The sequence below is a fragment of the Porites lutea genome, chromosome 7 (assembly GCF_958299795.1).
Source record: "Porites lutea chromosome 7, jaPorLute2.1, whole genome shotgun sequence".
NCBI lineage: Eukaryota > Metazoa > Cnidaria > Anthozoa > Scleractinia > Poritidae > Porites > Porites lutea.
Window position 1 is genome coordinate 34,774,175 of NC_133207.1, and position 22,684 is coordinate 34,796,858.

At 42.1% G+C, this 22,684-nt stretch overlaps 1 protein-coding gene and 1 pseudogene across 1 annotated transcript; one reads left to right on the forward strand and one right to left on the reverse strand.

Annotated features, from left to right (window-relative positions):
* Positions 1 to 941: 941 nt before the first annotated feature.
* Positions 942 to 2,995, forward strand: LOC140944848 (uncharacterized; annotated as a pseudogene).
* Positions 2,996 to 15,452: 12,457 nt separating this feature from the next.
* LOC140943943 (uncharacterized) lies at positions 15,453 to 21,375 on the reverse strand. Its single transcript, XM_073393052.1, has 8 exons — positions 21,249 to 21,375; positions 20,448 to 20,510; positions 20,198 to 20,251; positions 19,653 to 19,703; positions 18,730 to 19,257; positions 17,466 to 18,229; positions 16,474 to 16,643; positions 15,453 to 16,327 (listed from the first exon to the last, which is right to left on the reverse strand). Exons 1-8 carry the CDS (start codon positions 21,347 to 21,349, stop codon positions 15,638 to 15,640), a joined length of 2,421 nt encoding a protein of 806 aa, XP_073249153.1. The 5' UTR covers positions 21,350 to 21,375; the 3' UTR covers positions 15,453 to 15,637.
* Positions 21,376 to 22,684: the final 1,309 nt, after the last annotated feature.

Sequence of the window (22,684 nt, forward strand, 5' to 3'; positions counted from 1 at the left end):
TCCTCGACGCAATTGGATGTATATTATACAAAAAAGAACTAAGAATTAAAGTAGTATATAAGGTAGCGGTTCTGTGACAACGACCACAAGTGGCCACGCCTCGCCCGCTCGGCGTGGTGGGCTTGATACTCGTTGTTGGCCGTCACTTAGAACCGCTATCTTTTAGATCCTTCTATACTACTCTGGGTTTGGAGCACAATCTTATCGTCAGCAGAAACGCAATACAAGCAGAAACCAGTCGAAACCGGAACCCCAGACGAGTGCCGGCACACTACTTCCGAAGAATGAAGAAGGGAGATGATCACATTTGATCGTTACATGAAAACGTGAGCACAAAAAGTGAGGGACTTCATGGACGTAGTCAACAACAAAATTGAGACTTACATCCGAAACGGGTCGGAGGTAGAATTCGAAGAAGCTGAAAAAGCCTATGTGAACGTAGCAAGATATGAACCACTTCTTGTTAGAACGTACATGCCACTCCCCACAAAGCTACAAGACAAGAAAGCAGTCATCAACGTGCGAGACAAAAGGGACAATGAGTGTCTGAAATGGTTAATACGAGCGCCGCCGTTCCCCGCGCCGAAGGGGAAAAACTCCTGCAGAAGGAGCACTAATTCCGCAAAGGATGGGATCAACTATTCCTGAATAACCTTTCCAACCCCTTAAAAGATCTTTGGTTGGAACGGAGAGTGGTTGTGCACAGAATAGCCAATAAAACAAAATGTGTGCCAGTTATTAAACTTATGATGCCTGCGTCTGGAGATACTTGGCAATTTTCCTTCGTGAAAAGCGTGCGCGCTTTTTTGCATGATCAGACAAATTTCCAAGGAAGGAAACACCACTGTTTGCTTTGTTTTTCAAGGTTTACAAAAAAAGAAATCCTGCGAAGACACGAAGAGGTCTGTAAAGGAATAAAAAGCAGGCCAATGAGAACAGTAATGCCCAAAGAGAGTGAAAACCTGGTTTCCTATCGAAAAGTGGGCAACCAGCTTAAAGCCCCGTACGTTATCTATGCCGACCTCGAGCTGATTGTGGAGAAAAGGCAAAGCTGTGAAGGAGACCCACAAAAGAGTTACAAAGTGAAAACAGGCCGGCACTCTGCATATGGACAAGGTCGTAAAAAGTAATGGAGAAGCCTCAGAAACAAAATTCTACCAAGGTCAAAACGCCGTGGAAGAGTTTCTAAAGGCGCTTCTGCAGGAGAGTTAAGAGATCGAGAAGCCTAAAAAGCTGTCCATTAACTCTAAGCTATAAAAAATATGGAAAAAACGTTTCTTAAAAACATTTAAGAATTTTTTTAAAATGTTTTAAAATACACGACGTTTTGACGTTACCGGACGTCATTATCAACTGAAAAGAAATACAATATGAATGTTCTATAAATACAAGAAAAACAATAGTTCATTAAAAGGAAACATGTTACAAATCAAACAAAGAGTTTAGCACTGTTGAAGTCACTCTGAGTGTTAAGGCTAGGCCTCAGACAAATGTTTACCGATAGCTGAATACTTGTGTTCGGCAATGCGTTGAAGCTGTCGGGCTGTTTAGTCAACATAATATCACATGCAAATTTATAAACAACGCATTGCTGACTTACAATACTCGGCTTAATTTCTTTAGGCTTAAGATCTTGCTCCAATTTTTTGCTCACAAAAATAGGCTGTAAAGTGACGGCAATCTTATTGCGGAGATCACGCAATTGCCTACGGACTGCGTTAGCGGCTATCTGATATTTGAATGGAAGAACTATTCTGATCGTGAAAGGAACTTGATGCCGGCCGTTTAGCTGGTCCTTTCGTTGCTCGTCCCTTTCACTCTTTCCGCATTTCTCCCCTAGCAGTTGTGCCGAGGAAGACTCCTAGGGATTTTCGTCCTATACACTATCCATCTGACCATAGTAGTGCCTTTGTAGTGTTTGTTATGCCACTATTGAGGATGCTATTCGCCATATTAAGACCTTAGGTCCGGGATGTTTTTTGGCTAAGACGGACATAAAGAATGCTTTTCGGATTATTCCTGTGCTATAGCCTTCTGGGTATAGCTGAGTATTAGCCACATTATTCATTTACTTGATGACGTTCTCATTATTGCCCCCACTAATGCCTTATGCCAAAATCAACTGAATTTATTCCTGGACTTTTGCTCTTATCTTGGCGTTCCCATAGCACCGTACGAAACACTTGGCCCCTCTACTACACTCTCATTTGCAGTATAGAATTAGATTCTGTTTCATTAGAAACCCGTTTGCCCAAGCGCAAAGTTGACAAGTGCCTAAGCACGATATCCAGTTTCATTGCCCGAAAGAAGGTGACCCTGCGGGACATTCAATCTTTAAAAGGCATGCTGAACTTTGCTTGTGCTGTCGTAGTACCCGGCAGGGCATTTTGACGCCGATTAATTGATCTCACTTTGGGGCTTAAATCCCCCACACATTTTGTTCGGATTACGCATGAGGTTAGATCTGATTTGAGTGTTTGGCAAACCTTTTTGGTCAGTTTCAATGGCAGGTCCTTCTTTCTAGAGGACAGCTGGTACAGTTCTGAAAAACTGAATCTCTATACCGATGGTGCTGGTACATTAGGTTTTGGGGCAGTTTTTGGTCATAAATGGTGCTATGGCCTGAACAGTGGGCAGGCATTAATATTGCTATCTTAGAGTTTTACCCTGTTGTCCTAGGTTTGTATTTATGGGGCATTGAAATGCAAAATCGCTGCATTCTATTCTTCACTAACAATGAAGCACTCGTTTATGTTATAATAAACAGTCTTGCAATGATAAAGGCTTAATGTTTTTCGTTAGGAAATTAGTTTTGATCTGTTTGCAAAACAACATACTATTTAAAGCTTAACATGTTCCAGTTGTTCACAACATTCTAGCCGACTCCTTCTCTCGCTTACACGTGGAAAAGTTCAGGTGTTTGGCTCCAGCCTTTATGGACCAAAGTCCAACCGACATTCCCCTGCACCGGCAGCCTCAGAATTGGCACCCATAATATCAACGTTGTTGCAGTCTAGTCTTCAACCTTCATCCATTCCAACATATAGGCGTGCATGGAAGCTTTTTTCTCAATTTTCACTGTCTGTGTTACCGCAGGTTGTTACTAGGCTTCCTATTTCACCCCTATCCTAGCTTTATTTATTGCTGTTATGTATGATCATCACTACGCTTTATCAACTGTTAATACCTATGTTTCTGCTTTGGGTTATAGTCATAAATAATCCAGTTTCCCGGATCCTACAAAAGTCTTTTTCATTAAACAGATGCTTAAGGGTTGTGGAAAGCTACAATCCTTGTCCAAACCTTTGGGACACTTCGTGTTTTAGGTGAGGAAATGTAATTAAAGTTGATTCCCCTCCCCCCCCTGAACAGTGTTGGTTGCTACAAGTCAAACACCTTAGGACCTCCACTTTGTTTAGGAGGGTGGGAAAAAGTCTTGTTAGGGCCGTGTTTATGAGTGTGTATTGCAGGTTAGCTGCAAATTCCATACAAAACCAAGCGAAAAAGGGGAGGTGCCCCAAAACGTTTTGGCCAGGATTGTCCGAAAAGTTGCATTTTGGAAATCACTTCCAAATGTTATTAATTTGCATTTTTCAATTTTGGTTGCTACAAAAATGTGCAAAGTGTTTTAATTTTAACATGTTCGGATGAATATTTACAAGTTCTGGGGCTTACACAGCCTACAGTCTTAACTTTGGAATGGATTCGAGGTATTTTTTTGGTTTCGCAATCTGCATCTGTAGTGAATCTACTTTTGATTATACCACAAAGTATTCCAAGTGGCACTTTTTCAGTTAAAACAAAGATTACATGTAAAATCACAGTATTTATGGAATAAATGGTATTATAAAACACCACATGGGCCAATTTTCATCCAAATGATACCAGAAAGGACAGGCGGGGACACCATCTTGGCTATAGTTCAGCAAGCTTTAAGTCTGATTCAAGCAGTAGACTGGTAGAAGAAAGGGATTTTCAATGAAAACGGCAAACTCAGTGCGAGAAGAAGCGAAAGGGTTAGTCCATGCAGAGTCCGGATCCAAGCCAGTGAAAAGAAAGAGTGTATGTTTTTGTAGTTCTTGATTAAAGCAATACATTTTTTGCATCTTTTTTGACAGAGAAATTTCCACGGTGTTTTTTAAGAGCTGGAACATTAACGCCGTCTTTTTAATTTTCCAAACGAGAGTTTTCAATTTTCCTGAAAGTTATAGAAGGACTGATATAAAATAACCCCAGTCTATCACTAAAATGCCGAACCTTGGAAAAATTAGGCTTTAAAATTGACTAGAATCGTGTTTACCCTCTTGACGCAATACAGTGGTGGTGTTTAGAAAGGTGCCAGAGCAACTCGTTTTTGCGTAAATACCATGTCATTGTAGAAATAAGTTGTTAAAATGCACACAAATACGTACGTATCATACAATTTTAGGAGAACAATGCAAAGCAAGAAAAAGTACTATTTTAATTTCCCCAATGTTTCCACTCGCAGCCTTCTAAAATGACGCAAAAACCTAGGGGGTGGTCATAAGTGGATGCGATTTATTTCATATTTGCAATAAAACCACCCATCACAATCTTATCGGACAGAGAAAAAACGATAAAAGTTTGAAGGCGATTGGCTGACCATCATCAGTCTTACTGACGGTGACAATTGAACGCTAATCATTGTTGAGATGGGACGCCACAGCCAGTAGGGTTCGGCACATGCTCCCGACACGTAACTGTAAGCCTTAGGCTAAAATATTAAAAAACATAAAACAGCCTCTCTTCACTCCTAATAACTAAACAGAACAGAAGAGGGCGAATCAACATACAAAAGAGAGCAAATCGACAAACACGAGGAGGGCATATCGATACATATGAGGGCATATCAACACGTGAGGGGGCAAATAAATATAAAAAGGGGGCAAATCCACCAGACTGTAAATGTTTTTGCCACCACTCTAAACAATCACCCAAACATTATTGCCATCATCAACTTGACCATATGAGAATCTTTTAAAGAATCGAAATTTTCACTAAAAATCATAGTCTAACATCTTTGGAAAAGAGATGGTAGCCGAAAAATTTGAAATCTCTTTAAATGGCGTAGATGACCTTTTAAATCCTGTAAAAAATCGCCAAAATATATTCCAGGTCTAAACTGAAAAAAAAAAGACTTAAAAATATTTCCACCCAGATTCATGGACTAACCCCTTTGAAAAAATCTAAAAGGGCGGCCAACGAAGTTTCAAATCTTCAAATTAAATGAAAATGACCTAAGTACGAGACAAAAATATCACCCGACATCGTTTCCAACTTCATTTTACCATACCAAAATTATAAAAAAGCACTGTATTCACTAAAGGGTTAATTGTGCCGAAAAAACACCCTCACAGATTTCCATTAACTCGAATCACTAAAGAAAATATAAAAATATAAAAGGATTCACCCTTACAAGAGTAATTTTTTGTCCATTTTCACCAAAATAAAATCTCAAGAAGGTGACAATTTTAAGCAATTGACCCTTAAAGGGTGAAAAATGTCAACGAATCAGACAAAAGAAAAACGGTCAATTGTATCAAAAAAAAAAAAACCACGCAGAATTCCAGATAAAATAACCCAAATCACTTAAATAAATATCAAAATTTTAAAGCATTCACCATTCCAAGAAAAATTTTTGTCCATTTTCATCCCAAAAAATCCCCAAAAAGTAAAAATTGTAAAAAATATAATCAGCGAAGGAAGCTAGGGTGAATATTTTCCCGAAATTTTGACTTTGATTTCCTTGTCTCCCTCTTAAAAAATTGCTTTCGATGAAAATAGTTAATATCCTTCTTGAGTGAAACGCTAGGAGGTGTCGACTTCAATGTTTTATTGTTTTGGTTTTTGTTGTTTGAAAATTGGACTTGTGAAAGTTACAAAAAAACAAATAACATGTGGCGTGTCTTCCAGTAGCGTTTACAGCCGAGATGTAAATCAAATCTTAGCAAACCAAAGGTTGAAAAGACTACTTAAAGAACAAAGGCTGTTATAGCACTGTCTCAGTTGCACGTTAACCCTGAGATTTTAACAAAACCTGCGGGATAAAAACGCTAAACGCGCAATTGCAGACAAAAAAAGGAAAAGTGAGAAAAGAATTGTAAAATGTGAACAAAAAAAAAGAAAGAAAAAAGGCGAAAGAGGCGAAGTAGTACACACAAGCATTAAGAGAAGTAAAGTATGCTTATACTAAGAAAAATGACTTCAGTTTAGAAGCCAATTCAATTATTCTTAAAATGAAGAAAACAGAACCAATTTTTTTGTAATCCTGCCTATCAAAACAACGAGCTAATGTTTTTTTTTTCCTTTCCTCCTTGGAGTTTTAAATGCATCTTTTTCATATGTTTTTCTTCGTAAGATCAGTTATTTTTTTTACCTTAATTTTATTGCAGTTATTTTCTTTTCGTATCATTCCTGGCCCGCCTAGACTAGCTATAGCTGTTTGCGGTGCCAGGACACTTGTAAAAATATTCTTTAGAAAATTTATAATAAAGTCTTGAATTCTCTCTTGAAGTCTCGAACGCAGCAATACTAGAGGCATTGAGTTCTGAATTTCAGAGCTAAGGGAATTAGATAATTTAAAACACAAGTGAAAATTTCCTTACATTTGTCCTGCAGTAGGGCAAGCGGAACGAATTCTTACTTCAAGCGTTGCGTGAATGTACGGCACAGTTAAAACATGTTTTTGTCCCTATCGTTTTTTGTAAAGATACTTAGTTTGATAATATCTTCAAATTTTACAATTCGTAAGTTCACAAAAAAAAGATTTGGTATACTCCTGGTAGAATATTCTAACAACCCGTTCTTGAGGAGTAATCAAACGTTTAAGATTGACTGATGACTTGAGTCCCCGACACTCGCACAGTAATGTAAATATAAAAATAAGGATAAGGTAAACTATAATAGGGAGTGCATAAGGAGTTCATTATGAAGGCAGAAACTTGATTTGTGAATATTGCCCACTCATGATTGTGAGACTTTTCTTGTTACGTTAGCCGCGTAAGATTCAGAGTTTGCGGATTTCAGTTTGACGTTGCTGAGTCTGAGGTGTACAGGAGGCAATGAATTTCATTATCAACTTCGTCATAAAAGCCGTCTTAAGACGATCTCCAACTCACGGTTTTCAGGTAGCTTAGGAAAGCAATAGAGTGCAGAGTCGGTTCTTAAACTGTGTTTGTCTGATCTGCGTTTGGCTCAGGCCTTTATGTCATTGAGTTGTTTTTATTATTTTGTTCTAAATATCCTGATCTGCGTCGATCGGTTTTGAAAGTAGAGCAAGAGAAAAGAAAGCTACAAGCACCCCAAAATGACCTATCAGTAAGCATTAGCATTAAAACATCACAATTTAACCAAAATACAGTAACTGGAAGCTTGTTAAATTTTAAGGCAACTTTTCGTGCCGTAAACCTACACCAGTGTATCAAAGAAAGCAAACTGTAGTTTTCCAACAAGTTACATTGTATTTACATATAATGTCATTTCTGTTTACTTTCATTAGGGAAACGTCACATCAGCTTCCCTTTCTTGTGCCGGACAGAACGAAGACCCGGTTGACACCTTGTTTGAAGTCCCTGACAGCCAGGGTAATTTTTACCATGCCTTTATAGAAGTATGCGACAAGGTTTTCAGTGGAACCCCAAGACAAACCATCAAGTCGCGCATGCGAACATTGGGACTTAATCTAGTGCGATGTCCTACTACCGTCCTTGACATTGTTAGAAAGGCCAGGCCAGGACTTTGTAATTACAAAGTCATTTCGCTTATATCTAAGCGAGACGTCTTTGTCTTACAAGCTTACCACCAATCGCGCGTACAAAACGAAAGTAGCAGGTGTTTTAACCTAGGCAATGCTAATTCATGCGCCAGTTACCTGCAGAAAGCTAGTCTAGACCTTTCATTCATAGATTTCAGTCAAAGGGCAAAGAACCAGTCACTCGCATTGCCTTTCCGCGATGTAACCGGTACAAATCTGCCTACGGGACAAAATTTATCTGCCCTCTGTCACGCTTGCAAAACAATGCCCACCACTGCTACTGACACCGAGAATAGATGTCACTCTTTCCTTGGGACGACGGCTGCTCAGATTCCGTGGTATTCTGAAAGCGCCTGTGCGAGTAAGTCGGCCGACCGGCGATCGAAAGAAAGGGGCGAAGAATTGGAAGAAGATGAACAGCAACGACGACAACAAGAGCAAGAAGAAGAAGAAGAAGAAGAAGAAGAAGAAGAAGAAGAAGAAGAAGAAGAAAAAGAAGAAGAAGAAGAAGAAGAAGATGACGACGACGAAGAGGAAGGGGAAGAAAAAGAGGAAGAGACAGGACAAGAAGAAACACTGAAAGAAACGGAGAGACAAGAAAAAAAAGGAGTAGCGGTGGAAGAAAGTGACGAAGAAGGAGAGAACTTGAGTTTTGAGCCCGGCGAATCAGGCGCCGACGTGAAACTAGAGGAGGTAGAAAGTATCTTAGAAAGTCGAGGACTAGATCCCGTGCCATTTAAAAGGGTCGTGAGGGAAATCAAAGCGATGAAAACCTTTTATACTAGCGAGTTTAATCACAAGAGGCGCTCTGGCAAAATAACAATGACGACGTGGCTAAAACTCGTCGAACGCCTTGTCACTTTCCTAAGTTTCGGCGCGAGTAAGTTGGAGGTGACGCCCTCGTTAGCCCTGGTAAAAAACCTGCCGCTCGTAGAGTCTTTCATTAGCCACCTGCGTACGGACAGGCGAGTGCAAAATTCCACTGCCGCCTGTTATATTCAATCTTTGGTGACCACTTCAAACTTCCTGGGTGCAGACCAAAGGTACGGGGATTTTCAAGGTGACTCTGTCTCTAGTGACCTTCGCGCGCTCAGACGGCAATTGGAAAGAGCAAAAGCCTTCACAACTAGCATGCCGGACGTCAGACTTTTATGGCCTCAGTACCAAGAGTTGGTTCGAAGCCTTCACTGCCAGTACCAGGACGCACCTGCCGCAAGCAAGGCGCGGCTGCACATGGATTTTACGATGCTTCTCCTTTTCGCTGTCAATCCAGGTCGAGGCAGAGAACTGAGGACTCTTCGCTCGCTGACGGAAATGCCAGAAGGCGGCGTGCAGACTCTGTTAAGAGGCTTGCCCGAAGGCGACAATGTAGTAGTCATCTCAGACAACGGCCCAGTCTGGTTGGTTGAGACGGGGTACAAGACCGCCGCAAAATATGGCCCAAACGTCGTGCAGTTTGATCAAGAGTTTGATTTCCTGACACACCACCTCAGGGAATACAGAACAAGGTCGAGACCAAGACTGCTTTGCAGAGAGAGCAGTCACGACTACTTCTTTGTGAACAAACGCGGCATGCCTTTCCGATCATCGAGCTCATTTTCCCTCTACCTATCGACCATTTTTAAGAGAAACTTGGGCTTGCCCTGCGGGATAAATGAAATGAGACATGCCCTGGTCGAGCACTTTCGATCTTCGCCTGAAAGTTCTGACGCGAGACTTGCCGAATCTCTTGCGCGTGTTTGCAAACACACTTTGAGAACCCAAATAAATATTTACGATCGCCGAACACAACAGGAGCGCACGTCACAAGCATTACGCTACCTCGGTAAGTCGGCCTTGAATTCTATTTTTGATGAGCCTCCGACTACCTCAGGAGCGACCTCTTCCGATAACGAACAGGAAGTAGATTCAGATGATTTGCCGTCTCCCGGAGAATTATGCGCGCTTATTCCTTCCGATGTGAACCCAGGGCGGCCAGACGTTTTTTTAGCCAAAGTATTGAAGTACACCCACGACGGAAGAGACGTTCGGTTGGCCTGGCTTCGAGAATTAGATACGCGCCCAAATTATTACGAATTTCAAGCGGGGACGGATGTTTGGCAAGAAAAAACCAGCGCTCTGATCTATCCTATCGACGTTCACTTCCATCGACTTGAAGGGTTGTACGAGCTCAGGACACCCAAGAGACGCATCTTTACGCTTGTTCGGAAACCATCCACTCAACCGTAGGCATCTCAGAACCATCTTGGAAAGGCAAGGCGATCAAGTTTTTGACTCCCTTTGAATGTCCTTGATTGAACGAACTATCAAACGATTGGCAAACAAATATATATTTATATAAAAAAATTATAAAAAAAAACAAAAAAACATTAAGCATGACCCGTGACTTGCTCACGCCTTATTGTCTGAAATCGTTATGCAAATGCAGACTGCGAGAACTGCGCAGTCACGATCATAATTTTTCTTCTTCTCTTGTGAATCGCGCTATAACCGTCAAATAATTGCAGACCAAAGGCTAGGCTTTCCGCTGCCGTGGTAAGACCGTTAGCGCGCGTGCCTAACGTCTTCTGTCTTCAGGCTGGGAGGAAGGCCTCCTGCACATCTGGGACAGATTGCACGGTGCATGCGGGCGCGCGCGAGGTTTCTTCCCACGCCAGTGGATGGCCCAGCTTTGTTCCTTCTGCTTATTTCACTTGTACGCGTGATTTACCAGCTCTCAACCTTCAAATCGTAGCAGCTTGCCCATCTGTCGTGTGTGAATACTGTCATGTAATGCTCAGCAAGTTGTTTGAGTCGCGTGCCCTTCACGAGAAGGCACGTCCTGTTATCTGCTGAGGGTAAACGGCATTTGGATTATAGTTTGAGTTTTAATTGGAGCACACGTGTTTCATTGTCTTTTAGAGTCACGAGAGATGGGCAAGCGAAAAAAGAAAAAATCCGTACAACGCTACCAGCGAGACATGGCACGGCTGGAAAAACATCTTCAGTCAAAGTGTTTAGTGTGCCTCGGTAGTCTTGAGGTTCCTTCTAGCAGACTCTCATGCTGTCGGAAACGAGTTCACGAGGAGTGCCTTCTTAAGTGGTTTGTTCATTCCGAGGGACGGATACGAACTAGTTGCCCACATTGCAAGCAGTCTATTTTTCCTTTCAATCTTACAGAAGGCCCTCCCCGGTGCATCCCTTTAGGGTTCTTTCCCTTTGCATTTACGCGTGTCCATTTCGCGCCACTACAGCCGCGATTGGAGGACATCGAGTGGCGCTTTCTCAATCCAAGACCAATTCCAGAACCACCCCCGGGGTGGGCAGACTTTCTTCAGCATGGTCGGGCTACGCGTGCTTGGGAAGTAAACTAAAATGTAAACTTTAATGTGCGTTCATAAGAGAGCGGTATAGTTTATAGTTTAGTTCATCTATTTTAATACTTCGTCATTTTTAGTACTGTAGTTTGTAGTTTTTTTTATGCAGTGCCCTATTGAAAACCACATTATGTGACATAGGCCACCTGTAAAAAGAACTTTTTTCTTATTATGGCTAGTGAAGGCAGGTTTCAGCAACCACGACGTTGCCAAGGCAAAGAGAACGTCAAAAAAGCGGTGCGAGTTTTTTGAGCGGCTTCAAAATCTCTGATGTAGATCAACTCATTCTTGCACGAATATTAAGGTCTGAAGTTACTTTGGTCTAAAAAATTGGACGTGAGCCGTCTCTTTATCAGATATGAAGACACTCATTCAGCATTGAATTATTTAGTTTTGAAATGAAGCTTTGATATAAAGATTCTGTATCTAAATGTCCTCGGTATAGGTGGTTTTCATCCAATCTCAGGAGACACAAATAACAATGGTGAAATGAACAAATGCTGGTGGGCAAACAAAACGAGCTAATGAACGATTTTTTGTTTACTGTCCACCAGCATGGCGGCGATGACGTAACGTGAAAACCACCTATAACGATATTCTTTGCCCGGGTAGCCGTAAAATATTCGGAATACTATTGAAACAGGGAAACACCTGCAGCTCGGTATTCTACTTCAATTTGACACCAATAAAGTAAATTGGCCACCGTAAAGATGTTTCCTCTTTTTTTTTTTCTTTTTCTCTATGACCTGAATTATGGCGCTTCCTATTAAGGAAACTTTTAACGCAGACAGAAACCTTCCAGTTAGACTGGAACAGAATGTTTCCTTTAACCTGCAAAATCACAAACTTCACAACGCCTAGTAAGCTTCAAGAGATTTTTCAGTGCAAAAAATACTCCACGAAACCTGCTAATAACGTTGTACAAACGTGACGTTTATCAAATTTGGTTAAGTTGACTTCCCGTTATTATCTCTGCAGTGAATAATTGGAAGACAGACTTCTTCTTCTATTGCAAAAAGTTCCTTTTTTCAAACGAGCTAATCACCATGCTCAGATCGCGAAAGTTATTTTAAGATACTTTCGTGACTGTTTTTAACCGGACAATGATGACAATATTCTAGTTAATCAACCACGAGAGTAGAGACCCTATTTTTAGGGAGTTATTATAACTCCAAAAATGGAGTAAAAATTTTAGGTACAGGATAACTCCTTTTTTGGGGTTATTTCAACTCCTCAATATCTGGGGTCACTTTTATTCCTGAAAAAGAGTTCTTTAAACCCCTTTTTGGAGTTAAAATAACTCCCCAAAAAATAACTCCACTGTAAGGAGTTAAATTAGGCCCACTAGAGGAGTTATTATAACTCCTTGAAAATTACTGTGCAGTTATTTTAAATAACGAAATGCTGAGAAATTCACCTTTAAACCGACTTAGCGGACTTGCGGTTTCTAAGCTTCGAGAAAGGCCGGCGAAGCATGTCAATCAATCTGAATTATGTTGCGTGGGAAAATAGGCTTAAGCAAACCTGAAGTAAAAAAGATAGGTTGTGTGTGAAGCTTTCTTTTACTGGAAGAATTCACAATTGACTTGTCTTCAAATATTTCTTAGCTTTGTGCGCAAGTTGCCTGTGATTGGTCTATTAAAGAGGTGAATGGGGGTATTTTTGAGGGCTTATTACCGGCGAAGGGAGGAAGTTGGCCAGCTAAAAAACTGTGCGTATTATATAATAGAGAGTGAACTGCGCGCTGGTGACAGTCTCAAGTTTGTGACACGCGGTGTTTGGCTCTGAGAGACGAACGAAGATCGGCTTGCGATAGAGTATAAATGTGACGGTGTATGGAACGGGGGAGACTGGAACCAAACGGCCACCGGCGCCGCCATCTTGTCAGCTGATGTGCGATCCTCGCTCGAGTTTGGAGTTTGAGGGCGAAAATAAAAAACAATCCTGTTGTGGGAAAAGGCAGCAAGTGCTAGGTAGGTTTTTGCAATAGTGCTTTTATTGTTTTTGTTAGAAAGAAATGGCTATAGACCGGTCCCAGAAAATTTCGGCGTTTAAGACTAGTCATCAGCATAAAAGGAGCTACAATAGCGTGCGTGCAGCATGTGTTGGAGAATCGCAGGAAATACAGGCATTTTCTATAATTTGTCCACCTATCAGTCATAGTTTAATAATGGTAATAGACCTTGTCGCAGTTTTCGACGCCATCTTGACGAATAGGCAAACGCGTTAGAAATTACAGTACTTGTATTAGAATCTTATGTCCAATAATTTCCGTAGAAAGGCTGTTTTGCAAAAAATATCTGAATTTTAAACTAATGCTTCACTCCTAGGGATTCTACTGGAAAAAAAAAAAAAAAGAAAGAGAACATTGAGGGCGTTACATGCGCTAGAAGACGCAGAACCACTTTTTGAAATTTTCTATACATTTGTCTGTAAGTCGGAAAGTCCCGGGAAAAATTACAGACAAATATATGGTAAATCTAAAGCAAGCCTCCGGAGAAATTTAAGCACAGGTACGCGCCCCCCCAATTTTTTAGTACAATCCTTTGTTTGGTAGCGCTTTAGTTTAGAAGTCATACCTTTTTCAGAACAGCCGTTTTACGGAAATTATTCGACATTAGATTCTCATACAAACACTGTAATTTGTCACGCGTTCTCGTCACGATGGCGTCGAAAACCGTGACAAGGTCTATAAGAAGAGTGCGACATAAAAATAGCCGAATAAGAGGATATGAAAGAACAAACTCTAATAAGAAATTGATTTGTAATTTCCAACGCTGTTCGAGTAAGGGAGTACTGTTTGACAGTCCAGGAATTGCCGTAGCCATAGGATATTAATGGAATTGGATTTCTGTTGCAAAAGATGTTTGAAGGGAGTGGCTCTGTTAGCTGAATCCAATTTATAAGTTAGTGAAAAGAGCGCGTTTGCAACAGTGGCAGCCGATTCTCTGTCCAGACCCACCACCCGCGCTCCAAAGAAAAAAACAGCCCCTATATTGTTCGAGCAGAATTTTGCAATTATGGTAAAGGTGTTCTACAAGGCTGTATTCTGTCCCAGTTTATGCCCCTGGTTTACTTTTAATATCTAACTCAGCAGCAGGTTCGCAGCAAAGTCTTGACAGACTATCAAAATACTGTCAGGATTGGCTTCATAAGATTAATGCAACTGAAACAAGAGTTATTGTATTTCCAAACAAGGGTAGAAAATCAACGATAGATAAACGCAATTTTCTGGTTAGCAATGAACACATTGAAATCGTCAATAATTATACCTTACATGTTGGAGTGAAATTTTCTGCCGATGGATATCTTACAAATCGTAAAGAAAACTCAACAGGAAAAACAAAGGGGTCCTTAATTTGTGGTGGCCTAGTCGCAGTTTTTGTTAGAGTTATTCTGTGTCGCGTATGGGTGACCCGATGTAGGTAATCTCCACATTTGTAATTGTCTATCGTTTTGAATAACCGGTAGGTTCTCATTTTGTTGCTTTGGTTAGCAAGTTTTCTAGTGTCGTTACTTATTTCACTTAGCCCTCTGTGTAGTTCGATATCCTTAAGCCGTTGCCTGATTTTTACGATGTTTACGATTCCTAGTGTGCTTTCATCCAGAATTCTCCTAACCCTATCTGTTCCAATAATGAAGCTTTTGATTTTTTTTTTGCTCCAGAAAGCTTTGTTTTCATTCCGTTTAATAGTATTGTATGACATTTTGGGATAATTCGTTTTCATTTTTGGTTAAGGTTAAGGGGAAAAAACCAGAACTTAAAGTTCCTACATTGGGCTTCAATTCTGATTGGAAACCATTGCTGTCTCAGCTTTTCAGGCATTGACGGTTATTGCAGTATTTATTAACTCCCAGCAACCACTTCAGGAATTTATTCTGAACTAATTCTGCTGGATCCTTTTCTAATTGTCCACTGCAATCAATCCCCCATAGTTCACTCGCATAAAAGAGTATGGGAGATGTCAGTGCATCAAATAACTTCCAGATTCCAGCTTATTTAGCAATTTTGGTACATCACTTAGATAGAAATTAAAAAGGGTAGGTGACAACATGCAACCTTGCTTCACCCCGGCTTGACAAGTAAAGGATTGGGTTAATTTGTTATCAATTTTAACTGCCGATCTAGCAATTGACGGAGCATGAAAAGAGTAAATTTCGGTGCTTCTGTGGTTTAGATTTCACGTACTTCTTGTCAATAAGCATTCTACCTTTGTATACCCTCTTTCTCTCTGCCTTGAGTCAGAGCAGGACAAGATACAGTTATGATCATGCGAAAGCAACATTTTATTGACAGTTTTAATTGCTATCTTTTACAGGCATCCTGCACTTCAACCGGCAGACACACTACTGTCGAAAAAGGAAAGTAACAAGAAGGAAGGCAAAATGGAACACAAGTACCGAATAAACAAGTACTGAATAAACTGCTTAAAGTACAAGTACTGAATAAACTCTGAAGCGCCACGTGCAAAGTCATTCACGGGCAGTCACTGCGATGCGGGAGATCTCAATCGGGGGTCAAGAACTCCTTCCAGGGCGAATCGTCCGGCATTCTCCTGCGGAAAGCTTCCAGAGCGGCTAGTTTTGCCGCTCGACCGCGTTGTCCGATCACCGTGTTGGAAACTCTTCTCAGTTGTTCCCAGAAGAGTGCGCGACCGCTGCTAAGTTGAACACAGAGCAGTTTAGGCACCAGCGTGGCTAGCTCTCCTATGCGCCTGAGGCACTGTAGCCTATTTCTCTCGACGTCTAACATGGAGCACAGTATCCCCTTTACGGTCTGTTTTCTGGTCACCCTCTGACCGGGGGGCAAGTCTGCCGGGACGGCGAGGTCGTACAGTTGGTGAACTGCCACGGAACTCGCAAGGAGTCGACTGAAGAGAGCGCCCTTGCTAGTAGACGCCCTACCGAGGAGATTGCAGAGGTCCAGGTGTCGTGTGAAGACGCTGCAAACGGCACAGCGGAGGTCTTGCGAGCAGGGTTTTCGTGGCTGCTCTTGTAGCCAATATTGACCGCCTTTCAGAGCACAGCTGTCTTCTCGGCAGTTACAGTTGTCGCGGCCGCAGATGACGAAGAGGGCTGCCATCTTCTCACCAAGCAGTTGGCGGCGTGCGTCTGCAATCAGGTTGCTAGTGGCCTCTTGTGCCCTCTCGGGGTCTCCTTGCCAAGCGCCTGCCCTGGGCATGGCGGTTCGTATTTCCTGTTTGGAAAGAGAAAGAACAAAAAATGCAGTGTTTCTGATTGTGTCATCGGCGGACGGAAAATGTTCTCCTTAAAAATAGCAACGATAACGATAACCATAAGAAGGATAGGGAGGGATAAGAGACCATCAGTGTGGACACCCACCTCTTGGCGAAGCGGCTGGTGTTGTCGGAAGAAAGTTAACATGTCCTGCCACGTCTCCGCGTCTGGGAAGGCGTCAAGCCTGAGTCCCGCGACCGACCCGTCCTGCAAGCCCCAGGGATTTGCCTCTTCTTCCTCTTGCGCCGTCACTGGTTCGCCTGTCGTTTCTACACCTGCTGAAATGAAACAGGGAGTTCTCGCCGTTAATGATTTGGAAGTGAGTGAGCGTATCATTTATATTGCCCAGGTTCACATAAAAATATGATCAAATGCGCATTACAAAAATGAAGAGTTAAGATTAATGTAATATATAAAAATTAAGCAATATGGATGTCAAACAACTTAAAATATAAGATAAACGCTAAATAGAAAACAAACATTTGCTAGCCCAGCTGTGTCGCAACTTTAGCCGAAAAAATGATGTTGTGCCTTTGTTCCTTTACCAGTATGAAATTTTGCTCAATTTTGTTATTCTTGGGGTATTGATTCCATGTTTGTTATTCTTGTTGCAAGGAAATCTCTTGTTTCAGACTTCGCAACATATTTGCTAGCACTTTCCTAATATAAGAAGAATGACATAAGCAATCTATCAATGCTTTTCAAGTTTGCTTCTTAGCTACCAAATGTTTGCGACTGTCTCAGCGTGTGCGCACAACTCCACAAACTGAAAACGGTCTCTCCTGAGACGTAGAACACGAAGCTGGTATCATGTGCTGATACCAGCATGTATTGGTATCATAATAACGGATCATTGTTTTTATAGATTTGTATACATTCCGTTAGTTTTAATTTTTCCCTTTTTTACTCATTGTAAATATAATAGGATATGGTTGTATATTTGTAGATATTTTTCAATAATGTTGTTTACATGACTGTAAAGCGCCTTGAACATAGGATAAGAGCGCTATAGAAATATTATTATTATTATTATTATTATTATTATTATTATGTGCGAGTGATAATCGAGTTTGGTTTCATTTTTCAGCGTTCTTTACCTGGTTCCCTGCCCTCCGTCGCTTCTCCCACGCGGGACGCCTTGGCTCTCCTCCCGCCTACAGAGGAAGTCTTTCTCTTCTTCCTTGCTGCGCGTGCGCCACCCACTGTCGTCGAGGTGTTCTCTCCGTCAGTCTCCCCATGGTGGTCCTCCTCTGAGTCGCTGCTTTCCGAGCCGGGCCGGCTGCTCAGCCGTGCGAGGAGAGCACAGAGCATTGTCCGCTCGCTGTCTCCTGGTGGCTGTTGGGAGGTTCCAGCCTCCGAAGAAGACTCCGCGCTGGACTTGCCTATCTCCTGCATAACACTCTCCGGACAGGATATGAGGGGTTCGTTGGATTCCTCGCCGCTACTGCTGGAGTCGTCGCCCTGTCTCCAACCCCGCTTGAGGCTGGCGTGAAGCGTGTCCAAGGTGTCTGCCGATAATGCCTCAAAGGTGGCGAAGTTTACGCCAAACTCTACCATGGCGGAAGCCAGGTACTGCGGGCAGAATGACCCACTCTGGTAACTGATGGCCGCGTAGCGGAGGTTAAGGAGCCGTGCTCTACTCAGACCTGAGCCGGCGGTCGTTGCTTGACTGACCAAGCAGGCCACGTCGCACACCGCCAAACGCCTCAGCGTCAAATTGCTGGCCTTCGCCGACACGGTTATGTTCCCCGGTAAGAAACCCCCGTGTTCTTGCACTATCAGCCGCTTGGGAAAGCCGTGCGTGAATTCAGGGCTTGCGAGGCTCCAGGCCGGAGCGTCCCAGATCATGATATTTCCAAACCTGGGAGAGCAAGAGAGTAGGGTCAGTCCACAAAGGCTTGTCTATAGGTTTCCTGCTTTGCGCCCCCAAACCAGTCGTTCCAAAACAGACAGGGCTTCGTAAGTGTGCCGTTTAAGATTTTGTGGTTAAAATTATTAGTTGATTGGGTACCGTGTGGCGGTTTTTTTTCCAGCGGTCCGTGACTGAATAAGTTCCCGCAAACACGTAAAATCTACTCCAGGGTGAATACTCTCTATAACTTAAATTCGCTACACAGAAGTTAAGTACTAACCAATCGTGTCTGTTCAATTACAACTTGCCCCCTTCATTCGGAAACGAAACGGTGTACATAGCATTGTAGGATTATTAAACAAAAAAACGAAAATGTTATCAATGCTGTGTACTTTCTAGAAAATCGCCAATAAATAGGAAACAAAAGGAACAAAATATCGTCAGTTCGCGCGAATACCCCCCTCCCCCCCAAAAAAATAGCTTTTTACTAGTGTCTCTGAGCAACGTACCTGTCCAAGCGAACGCGGTTTAAATTGGCGTCAAACGGCGCTTGTCCGCTGGTTAGAGCCTCGGTCAAACGTGCGCTGTGACGGCGAAAGAGTTCCCACTTGTTCACCTTTGGGTGGGTGTGTCTGCGACTTGCCCGCTCAGTTGGATCAGCGGCAGGACGCGTATCTTTCCACCCTCTTTCCAGTCTCTCGGTGCAGTAGCTGATAGCGTTGGCAGCGTTGTCGAACAAAACTGCATTGGACACCTCCTCCCGCGAATCTCGAGGCACTATGTGCCTTGGCAACGACAGGCTGTCTAGCAGAAACAAGTCAAAGTTGAAAGCTAGAGGCCGGTCGGCGGATTCTGCGAATGCCAAGGGGAAATATGGCTCCACGCTCTCGACGTCCCTTTGGAGGGAAGCCGCGTCCTGTTGTCGATAAAAGGACTGACTACTTTCCTCGACCACATCCTGGTCCGCCACGAAGAAGGCCCTGTCCTGTGAGGACTCAACGTCACCATCTTCATCTTCTTCATCGTCGTGGTCAGCGCTGTAAGTGCAGAGGGACAGCAGATCATTTAGAATGGCGTTGATGGCAAACGCCAAACGTCATATAAACACGTACATAGAAACTTACCAACATTTCCGTACGGGCTATTCTACGTCAATGCACATGTCACCGAAAAGAAGGAAAAATTGGCGAAATAGCTCATGACAACTTGAAAGACTTTCTTTCACAAATACTCCTCAAGTGATCTCTTAAAAAGTTTTTAAAGTCATGTTGTTGTTGTTGTCGTTGTTTTTAATTCTTGATTCCTCCCTTCCCTCGCGGCAATCTGTAGCGCGATTTCGCGGGAAAATATTAGTTACTGTGAAGTATTTTCCTCATTCCTCAGCACAGCCGCATACGAGGGTTATGCATATTAAGAAAGATGCTTGACCTACCTTCGGCCGTCTCGTGTCCCTTCTGCTCTCGCCTCCTGGTCAAAAAACTGTCTGAAAAAAACAGAAATGAATTAATACACAGCAAATAGATACAGTCGTTTAACCCCGTTGTCAAAAAGACACCTTCAATTGTAATAGACTACTAAAGAAATTTATGAGGACATGAGAAGCGACAAATCATTCCAAAAGGATTTAACGAACGGGCATTCCCAAAAGAGGTGCAAAAGAGTTTCCGAGCTTTCTTTACAGAAACTGCATTGATCATTAGATTTGATTCCAATTTTAAAAAGGAAATAGTTTGTTGCCAATTTTCTATGCAGAAGTTGAAATTGAAATACACGCAATTTAGATTCCTTAGTACATAGAAAAGCAAGGGTATATGACTTAAACCAACCCCAATCAATCATGTAAATAAACTCCCGTCAAAAAAAGGCAACAAAAAAACCGATTAATTTCGAAAATGGTCTCAAATCCGCAATAACGATCAGCGGGGTTGGGCAATACTAAGTGAATTAAGTAACCGAAAATCACGGTTAACCATTTACCTTGCTTCGGTGCGACTGCTTTTTTGAGTCCTCGGCCGGCGGGAACAAGAAGGCCTACACAGAATAAGAGACACGACATTGTTAACGTAGCCACGTCAAAAATGTAGTTAAAATTATGGTGGTGAAATTACGGTTTCATCGAATCAGCTAGTCAATTTGTGGTCCTCATCAGTCCCGATTTCGTTTTAAGCGGTTTTCCTCTGGGTTGCTAGTAATAGTTTCATGCTTGTCACGAAGCAAAAATCTGTACCTTTCTGGGCTGTCCGCCGTATCACTGCCAGCCTCGCTCGGCGCTGGCGGATCTTGTGAAGATCTGCAACAAAACAATCAGACATCCAACTTAAAAAAGCACGATAAGTGAGCAATCTGTTGGTTATTCTTTCGCCTCAGAAAATGAATTAAAGCGGGAAGAAGTAAACAGAACGATAAGTAGAATTTCTCACATATTTCTCCAAACCCAACGTAAAAACCGAAAACAAACTTAATTGAAAAGAGTTTCCGAGCTTTCTTTACAGAAACTGCATTGATCATTAGATTTGATTCCAATTTTAAAAAGGAAATAGTTTGTTGCCAATTTTCTATGCAGAAGTTGAAATTGAAATACACGCAATTTAGATTCGTTGGTACATAGAAAAGCAAGGGTATATGACTTAACCAACCCCAATCAATCATGACTTTTTGAATTTGTTTGTTTTTGCGCCGCTTTTTCCGGCGATCCGCAAAAATAAGTTCCCGAAAATAACAAACATATTATCAATGCTGGGTACTGGTACTGTCTGGAAATCGCAAAAATCAATTTCCAGCAAAATACAAAAAATCGCAAATCCGCAAAAATAAACTCCCGCCAAAGAAAGGCAACAAAAAAACAATTAATTTCGAAAATGGTCTCAAATCCGCAATAACGATCAACGGGGTTGGGCAATACTAAGTGAATTAAGTAACCGAAAATCACGGTTAACCATTTACCTTGCTTCGGTGCGACTGCTTTTTTGAGTCCTCGGCCGGTGGGAAAAAAACCGGAAACAAACTTAATTGAAAAATGACTTCCTACCTGGATGATTCCTGCGTCGCTCGTCCACCATCAAGCTGTTCTGCTTGATCCGATCTCTTCGCTGGGAAAAACTCTGCGATGCTCGTGGCTCTCTTCTGCATTGTCGAGTCTAGTCGATTGAATAAGTATTTCGCAAGGGGACACTTATATATCAGGGCACATTACGTCAATTTCTCCAAATAGACTCGTTGCCTTTTACATGACCATGACGTCATCCGTGTTTTCCCCGTGGAGCTATTTTTATATTCCAGCCGAGGGAATCTGGGTTTTTGCCCTGACGGGGCAAAAACCCAGGCTTCGCGCGGCGGCGTAATGGCTGACGCAATGTGGTGTGCGAGATAGCTCGAGGGGTTTAACATCGCAACTGACGGTTTCCTTTATCAATGAACCCAAACAAGAGCCCCCTTCGTTCAAGTTTGCGGCTGTGGCCAACGACGCCTCTGGAAGAATTTTCACATGGCAGGAAATAGCGCAAATCTAGCGGCTAGCTGAAAAGATGGATGCGAAAAGTGTACACTACTTGTTTTGTCAGTGATCATTTGCTGATTCTGTTCGGTGATGGTTGATGAGAAGGTTCATTCTGGCGAACCTTTCTTTCAATAAAGAACCAATGATATTTTGTGCAAAGAAGCGGCCTTTCTTTGAATAAGGAACCAGTGATATTTTGAGGGGGAAATTAGCGGTAAAATACCCGACGACAAAAGCTTGGACAGCTAGAAAAACGATCTTGCTGCAGTGTCCACATACAAATTCTCCCCGGTTGATCTTCATACAGTTTCATGTCGAATTAGTTGAGAGAATTAAACAGATCAAAGCACTTTCCATTAGGGGCCAGTTCCCTTTTCTGTAAGTAGGGTGGAACGGGGGAAGGGGGAGGGGAGTGGGGTGTGGTGGTGGGGGTTGTTGTTTGTTGGGGGAGGAGGGAACTGTTTGCCTTCGACAAAACAGCAGCATAAATACTTTTCTCTGGAACCGAGGCTGTTTTTCTTTGAATTGGCATGAATAGGTTGGAAATTTGAAAATACGGTTGAAAGACTTGAAATGTTAAAACTTAAGTGAGGAAAGTAGAAAAATTCATTCTTATATTCATGACTAAGAGACTGAGAGCTTGAGTGTTAGATTGCCGTCCGAATAACACACCAAGTTTTTACCTGATGAAGCTGAACAAATGAAGTTGCTGAATACATTTAAAAGGACATATGAATTTCAGTTAACTGAAAATATGAGCCCAATATACCAAATAGTTGCTTATTAACAAAAAGTTGAAAGTTCCAGAACTGAGATGAAGACATTACCACTGTCAAAGCCTTATTGCCAAACAATTCACACCAAACAAGATTTTCACGTATGTTTTTTGTTGTTTCTCCTATTTTTGCCTTAATAGATTTGTTTTGCGAAAACGATTATCCTGTGTACTGACTCCATTAAATAAGGGA

Coding starts and splice junctions, on each gene's coding strand:
- LOC140943943 (XM_073393052.1), bottom strand. CDS start 21,349: ATGCAGAAGAGAGCCACGAGCATCGCAGAGTTTTTCCCAGCGAAGAGA. Junction 19,704..20,197: donor AGCAGTCGCACCGAAGCAAG/GTAAATGGTTAA, acceptor TGTTTTTTTCAG/ACAGTTTTTTGACCAGGAGG. Junction 16,644..17,465: donor GACGGAGGGCAGGGAACCAG/GTAAAGAACGCT, acceptor TCATTTCAGCAG/GTGTAGAAACGACAGGCGAA.